At 36.9% G+C, this 8365-nt stretch overlaps 1 protein-coding gene across 1 annotated transcript in view; it reads left to right on the forward strand.

Annotated features, from left to right (window-relative positions):
* The window catches only part of CPEB4 (cytoplasmic polyadenylation element binding protein 4), a gene marked incomplete at its 3' end in the record, with an annotated part of 12287 nt that extends 9518 nt beyond the window's left edge, over positions 1-2769 (forward strand). Inside the window, exon 2 of the mRNA XM_008938533.1 lies at positions 2688-2769. Coding sequence (XP_008936781.1) covers positions 2688-2769 — 82 coding nt within the window. The remainder of the gene's footprint in view (positions 1-2687) is intronic.
* Positions 2770-8365: the final 5596 nt, after the last annotated feature.

Raw genomic sequence — 8365 nt, forward strand, 5'->3', positions numbered from 1 at the left:
GCTGTATGATTAGAAGTGTATGGAACTTATACTACAAAAGTGACAAGTAACTGAAGTCACTCAGAAGGGGAAACCCATAAACTCCTCGCCACAAAAAGCTTCCATTGGAGAATGGGTTGTTCCTACCAGCTAACCAGTTAAATTCCATTTCTTTTTTTTTTTTTCCCAAACGTTTAAGCTCTGTTCTCAGTATTAAAAACTTAACATTACAGCAGATCCCTCTGTTTGTTGCCATAGCTCAACCCAACGTAACAGAAACGTTTTTGAGACAAGAGACCATCTTCGGGCTGGCGTACTCTAACACATGCACAGCAAACAAGAAATTCCCTGGCCTGTGTGTCTTTCAAACAACTAAAATGTTAAGTGCACAGATTCAACAAAGACATGGAACTACTGAGGTTCTGCACTTTGTGAAATATGAATTTTGTAGCTTTTCATGGATTGGACTTGAGGTTCATTCCACAGAGAGAAACATAATACACCATGAAAGCCAGAATAGAAGAAAGAGTAGCTACTGAGGGATGTCAGGTTTTCAGAAAATGCTTCCACCTGTGTTTTAGGCTATTTTTGTTCTGTTGTGAGGACTGCTGAAAATGTAGAGATTGTCTTCTAGCATCCATTCCTGAGTTACACAGCTGTAGGATCCTAATGGGTCCAGGATGCAGAAACCAAGGACTTTTACTCAATCCTGCTAAGGTACTTTAGTGTAACTGGAATTTGAAATAGTTATGAACTAGTAAGGTATAAACAAAAAAAAAAAAAATCCCAAATAAATGCTATCAGGAAAGGAAGAAATAAGTAGGAAAGCTATGCAAGGAAAGCACACAATTTAAGAATTTAAATGTTCATGATAGTTTAAGGTGCCTCAATTACCTTGTACTATAAATGACCAAGGAAACAGCACTGCCCAACTCTCCACAGTATTTGTTTATCATAGCAAATTTGATACTGGGCTAGACTAATAAAGCAGATGGTTCCAAACTCTGATCTTCCTAATGCTATTTGAAATGCAGCACATCCGGGTAGAAATGCTTCACCTGGTCTCTGTCAGTAATAAACGGTTCTGAAGAGAGGAAAAATACCAGAAAAAATTGTTGAAACGTTGTACCTTTGTAGTGGTCAGACTGTAACTTGGAAATGGATCGGGGCTCTAGAGGTTAGTGGATTCCTGTTCTTAAAATAGTGTTGGGTGTTTAAAGTCCAAGATGACTGATCACTGTCTGAGGTAAAGAACGGCTCTTGCAGCACTCCAATCAATGCTGCTTTAGAACCTCATTGCTGCAAGGCAAGGACATGATAATGATACACAACAGCCTCTGTGCAAAACTATTTTTTACTTCACTGGTTTTAAAAATGATCAAAGCTGGATCTGTGTGCTTTGGAGAAGTTTCAGCTTCACAGCTAGACTTGGGGACAAAAAATATATATTCATTGCTGTAATAACAATAGTTGTAGCAAAGCAGTTTCGAGCAAATGTGTGTCTTGAATTGCTCACGTTTTCCTTTCTTATTTAAACAGATGCTTTCCATGCTTGATCTCAGTTCAGAGGTGAATCTCTTAGAACATGAATGAAATAAAATCTTTAGAACTAATGTTAGAGTTCTTTGGCACAGAAAAATTAAGTTCAGGGTGGAGTGATGTGATTGTATAAAATCCTGTGTGGGTGTTTCTACAAATGTCCAAATAGATGAATACGTAGATAACATGGATAGGTGAGGAACTGTGGGAATGGGAGTGATTTTTTTGCCTCCATTAGTGACCTTCTATGACACTGTAAAGATTTAAAAGTTTGTCTATAATATCAGTTATTCTGAATTTTCTAATTAAAATTAGCATTTTAATTCTAATTTTAATATAAAATATTATATATATAAAAATAATATATATACAATAATGCTGTGCCAGGATATTTTATGTTGTCTTATGCTACTGTAGCATCAGATCTGTACATTGTGGAAGTTGCTGGTTTAATTGGGAAGGTCTGAACCATAACTGTGTATAATGATGGCTTTGGTTAATATGAAGGAGAAATATTTGGTAAGTGTACTTCAAATGGCTTAAGATAATGCAACAGTAAGGTACATGAGGCATCTTGCCTCCCCTTTGTTGAGTTCTCCTTCAGTTCTAGCAACACTTGGAATACCAAACTTGTGAAGTCAGGGAATTAAAAATCAAAGCTAAGTTGTGACATAGTAAACCAGACTATTTGGAACACTACTCCTTGTATGGAATACTTCATAATTATGCAGAATTTGAACTGACTGTGCAGGATTACATTATTTAAGTTGTTGCTGTAGTAGTTTAAGTGAAAGAAATTCTGTTTCTAGAATTTAGATTGTCTTAAATTTGGGTTAAAATACCTTTTTTATGCTTTCTCCTTGCAGTTCTGTCTCCCAGGATATGATATTACTTACTAACCATGAAATTATTTTAAATACAGTTTAACTGTATAGCAAAGAATACAAATTAAATATTGAATTTAGGTTCTTAAGTGCTCAGTTATGATAAATATAGATTAGATTAATATTTAAGAATATTCTGATTTTTAATATTCCTATATTAGACAGACCTTAGTGGTGTATGTGTTTTTGCTTAATTCTGCAACAAAACTGAAGTTTTTATGTGTTAGATGGTCTTGTTTAACACTGTGTGTTGCTTAAACTGACTTTGTTTGTATTTGCTTGCAGGATCGCACAAGGACTTTTGACATGCATTCACTGGAGAACTCACTAATTGACATAATGAGAGCCGAAAATGATTCGCTGAAAGGTAAATTTAGAAAGAGACTATTTCCTGCAATAAATAATTGGGAAGACGTGCTTACTTAGAATAAGAAACTTGAGTTGTGGTTAGGAAAAGTGAAGTTACATTGTGCACCTAGTGCACGACGGTCAGCTCGGGTAGGCCTCCTTTTCTTTGGTTCTCTCTAGATGAAGTTGTTGCAACACATGAGCACTCGAGTGTGTTTTGTCTTTATAGAAAACAATGTGAAACACAAACATGAGCTGATCTTTTGTGTAAGTTGCCAGTGTTGTTTTTAATAGATGCAATGTGTGCAGCCTGTAAAAATGATCAGCATCAGGAATCTTGTGCAGCTTGGTGAGATGAAACTTTTTGCTTAATGGTGTTTTCCTGCTTAAGTCATAGTTCTTTCTGTCTTAGGGAAGAGTGAGGTTTAACTATGTCATTTTGAGAAGAACACAGAGTATTTCATCACAATATTTTTTATTTTTTACATCTCTTTTTGTTGCTGCCTTGAATTGCAGAATGATTTGTACCATTGGGAAAGGGAAAGGAGGTTGAAAAGGGGGTTGAACTGACATGTAGCTAGGGTTTGTTTCTTTTTTTGCAAAGGTGATTTTTCTTTGAAAATGCCTCAGCTTACAAAATATTTGCAGCATTTTCTACATATTTGATTTAAACCTAAATAGAAACTGCTTATGATGTACAGTTCAGAAGTCTTGTTTCTTTTTCTTCTGTATAATGAGTAAACTATTTCAGTTCACTGTTTACTTGTATAACTAGTCAAACTCTTACTCATGCTCATTATCTAAGCATTCAGTATTGTTACTAGTCATGAGGACACTGAAAAAGCAAACCTGCATTTGTGGTTTCTGAAAGTAAATTTCTTTTGATACCAGGGCTTATGGTGTTAGTGAAATAAGGCTTGTTTTAATAGTGACTCTTGCTCAGAAGACCAGCCTTCCATGAACAGTCAACAACCTGGGCTTGTTGCATTTGCTGTAGTCTGAAATGCAGATTGCATTTCACATCCCCATGACTGTGCAGGAATTCAGAGTGATGAAATACCAAGAAATACACTTTCCTACTGAAATGACAAGGAGAGCTTGACGTAGATAAAAGTAATGCCAAATGAATTTAAAATCTAAAATGCATTCCCTCCTTATGTAGTGGGGGACAGGCTTTTATCAGTGACAACTAGTAATAGCTTTCATTTGTTTTGTATGCTGTCTGGCAACATCCTCTGCCTCCAGCATTGTGTATGTGCCCTGCTGTGGCTGCAGCGCCTGGGATTGCCCTGAGAATCATAGAATCCTTTAGGTTGGAAGAGACCTTTAAGATCATCAAGGCCAACCATTGAGCCAATAGGGCTCTAAAGTCCTCTGCTAAAACAGATCAGAATCTGTCAGGGCTGGAAGGGACCACAAGGATCACGCAGTTCCAACCCCTCTGCCATGAGCAGGGACACCTCACTATGCAGCTTTCAGGAAGGCACAACCCAAATTTTAGCAGCTGAAATCTGGCAAGGTAACACCACAAGGTGACATGCTGTAGAGCAAATACCATTTTCCTTTAAATTTGAGTTTAACAAAGTCAGGTTCATATGTATTTATATATATTATATTTAGCAACTAAACAAGGGTAGTTCTGTATGATTTTTAGTTTAACTTCTTTGAAAAGATTCTTTGCAATTGAAATATTTTTTTGAGTGCTTACCATGTTTTAAGTAGGATGGAGTAAGCATGTCGTCAAAGAATACGTACAGTTCCAATACCCGTTAATTCCTGCTTAAGCTTGATTGTTAATCCCCTCTGCAGAGTCATCTGTGGTTTGTCTAAAGTTTTGTGCGCATTGTATCACACTGAAATACAGTAAATCAGGTATTGTTCTGGGTATTATTTCTTAAGTTCTTCATACATTGTTCTTTTTCGTGGTTAATAGTTATAAAAGTATAAAGAAAAAGCCTTAGAACAGAGATGAAAAATTTAAGTGAGCCTAGATTAAATATTTTTTTTGTAAAGTCTCATTTTTCAAGGGTTTCCTCAGAAAAAACATTAAGCTTGTTTATAGAGAAATAGGCAGTACCCTGACTTTGCTGCTTATCTGGCATAGCATACAGTCACTGAGTTGTCGTAATATATTCAGGAATGGATCTTTATTCAAACTAGGATCTACCGTGTTCTGGTAATGCTGCAGGGATCATCCTAGGTAAGGTGGGATTTGTAAAGAGAGGAAATACCTTTAGTTAACCATCTGATACAGCTGGAAAAAAAACCTACAACTTGCTGGTACAAAACATATTTCAAGTCAAGTCTGAAGAAGGGCTTATGTGACCACAAGCCTTTTGTGTTTTTTTTCCATCTGTATCAATTAGTGTAAGATTATATCTTAACATAGATTCTGTCTCTACTGTTTTATTGTCTCACCTTTATGGAAACTGATTGAAAGACATCTTTAAAAACCTTTGATCTAGAAATCTTAAAATTTAACAAATTATGGTTGTCAGTTCAGGTCTTGCTTGCTGTTTCAAGCACCCGCAGTGAAATAAGCAGATCCATAAAAAGATTTTTGTTTTGCATTTTAGATGGCTTAAGCAGTACGTACAGTGCTTTTAAACTAAAGTTGGATGCTCTCAGAAAGGAAAAGCTTCTGGGTTTGAGACTTTAAAAATAGCCTGGGCAAGACACTAATAAAACATACTGTAGAGAGCAACCTCAGAATGGCATGGAAATAATTCAGATGATCTAATAGGTCTCACTGCTATCTTGTGAGATTTTGAGAGGCCTTAATATTGACTCTCTGAATTTAGTATGTAACACATTGTAATGTACTTGCAAGAGAAAACGGTACTATTCTAAAATATACCTTCAAAAAAACTTAGAGTATGGATGTGATAATAAATACCAGTCACAGTTTGGAACCTGCTGTCTCTTGGAAATAGTTTCTGTCTTTAAATGGTATGTTCAGAGCAGAAAGTTTTGAATCCTGTAATAAAATTGTAAGTAGGGATTCTTTAAAATTTGGCAAAATCCATTCACAACATGTACTTCTTGACTGAGGTTGTTAGGCTGTGCTAGCCTGGGCTTTGTTTTGGACAGTAATAATTACATTCTTGGGTTGTCTTTCTATATGAATTAAATATTGTTTCCTGCTCGAGTTTCAAAGGTGATTTGTAAGTATTGATTCAGTACATTCAGTGTCACCTTTTAATGCTTTTGATAAGCATTTTACCTTTTTGCACCGCCCCCTCCCCCACCACCCACCTTTTTAAGGTATATTTTTATGCCTGCTCAAATCCTCTTCCTTTGCTGAGCAGCTGCCATTTCAATATGTTATTTTTATCCACACGAGTGAGCGTGCTGCTTGCTGCATAGCCAATGACAGCCTGCAGAAGCCTTTCCCTAGAGACTAATTGCATCTTCTTTACAGTGTATTCGGCCTTCGTCAGCTGAGCCTGGGATCCAGAGACTGATTTCTGAATCTGGGTCTTCCAGATGGCAATTTGAGCATTACTGTAATAAGTAGTAGATTGACTAAATATTTCCTTGTTAAGTGACACTAAAATGTCTTTAAATACTTTATAACCGCAGACTGTTTTATTACTGAATATCCTGTGGTTCCGTTCAGAATATAAGGTTATTGCCTGGAAGTTATGCAAGGTGAAATGCATTACAGCAGCAGGCCAGTACATCTGCTTCTGGCACTGCAGAGCACTTCTGTAAGATTTGGGTGTGAATAGCTCAGTATCTGCATGAATGCTACGCGTGTGAAATAGTCTGTAAACAAACTTATACACAAAAAAGAAGGTTTTAGGAGTTGCATAAGGTCAGAGTATACATGCAGACACTGGGAGAAAGAGTCAGACAGCACCTCTAAATTTTAGAGGTAGAAAACCAGAATGATGAGAATTGGCACCATTCAGGATTTCTCTGCGCAAGCAGTTATACCTATTTTTAAAGCAATCATCAGCCCCTTAATATAGATCTGAAAAACTATTTCTGATTTGAAGAAAGTAGGTAAACCTTATAAAAGTGTTGTGTGATGAAAGGGGTCCAAGTCATTTTGACAGCATTTTCTGAGTATCGGGTAAGAAACTGAACTAGTTGGTTTTTTTTTCTAGCCGTGTGCATTATGCAACATTTGCATTACTTGAATAGAATGGGCCTTTTGGTTTCCTATATGATCCAGAAAATTGATGAGAATTTGCTGACAATCACACAAAATTTTTGCTAAGGGCTAAATAACAAAGGCCTTCTTTTTAGGGAAGCTGTCATTTTTATACACACAGGACAAAATCAGATCTATTTTAAAATGTAAGATAACGGCTTTTGAAGTTTTTCTTAGATTTTAAAACCATCTTTGTTTTCATAGCAATGAGGAATGCTTGAGGTGGGTGGCTAAGATCAACCATTCTTCCCTGCTCTTGGTCTGTGTGGAGAGTTACATGATCTAGTTACTGAGTTCTGAAAGTCCAAGGCTTGTGGCCAATCCGTCCGGCTGTACTGATGCCGCAGTCAGGCGTCTTCGTGCCTCTGGTACGTGAGGGAGCTCTCCCAAGGGCACTGTGGTGGTCATGCCTCAGACTCCTGAGGGCAGCATCCGTGGCTGATCTCGTTTGTGCACCTTGTCTCAGAACAATCTTAGCTAAGCATACTTTTTAATGTATCCAGCTTTGGATAATATATACAAAAACTTCCACTTCTACTGTACCATGCTGTTGACAAGTTTTTGTAGACAATTAAGGTTTGCTGTAATTATCTTTGAAAACTGTTGATGAATTACTGTGTTGAATGTTTCCTACTCAGAATCTTCTTGTATTTTACCTCCTATGCAGTACCCAGGAAAGGCTAGTGGGATTTATAGACTTGAGTGCGTATTAATTAAGAGGAAAACCAATTGGTTTACTATCTCAAAATATTGCTGAACTGGGTCCAATAGCAATAAACTACAACCAGTGCTGATGGAGCTGGGATGGGGGAGAAGGTCTGAGTTTTATTTGAAATCATTTATTTGAAATCAGGTGCTGCCATTCCTGTGGCAATCCGCTGTGTTCAGCTGGGTTACAGTAGTACTGTAACTGCTGTTAATAGGTAAGGGCATGCATTCTTTCAAAGGCAGCTAATATTCAACATTTTGCAGCAATATTCAACACTTCAATGTGTCAGTCTTTTGGTAGGCTTTTTTCCCTAGTTCCTTTCTTGATAATTGAAGTGTTTGTTGATTTATCCCTACCCCAATATTTGGGGTTTATCAGAGCATTTGTTTAGGAACAGTCAAAACCTGGTAAGAAAATTAAGTCACCTGGGTGCCAGGAAGACACAGAAATCTTCTGTTAATAAATGCTGAGATCAGACCATAGATTGGATTCTGATCTTACAAAGAAGTAATCACAAGCATACATCATGTATGACTTTACATTCATTGGCTATTATCTAATAAACTTCCAGCTTTCTCATTTAAATTGACATTTGGTTTTGTGGCTTGAACGAAATGCTTCATTGTAAGAGATGCTTAATTTGATGAGGCTTAGAAAGGCAAAACTTGATTTTGAAGAAATAAAGAACAAAAAACAACAAACCAAACATGCCTCAGACTTGCAAAAAAACGGCAGGAACGCCCCACG

This window comes from Merops nubicus, unplaced genomic scaffold (assembly GCF_000691845.1).
Source record: "Merops nubicus isolate BGI_N331 unplaced genomic scaffold, ASM69184v1 scaffold43074, whole genome shotgun sequence".
In the NCBI taxonomy this organism is placed as follows: Eukaryota; Metazoa; Chordata; class Aves; order Coraciiformes; family Meropidae; genus Merops; species Merops nubicus.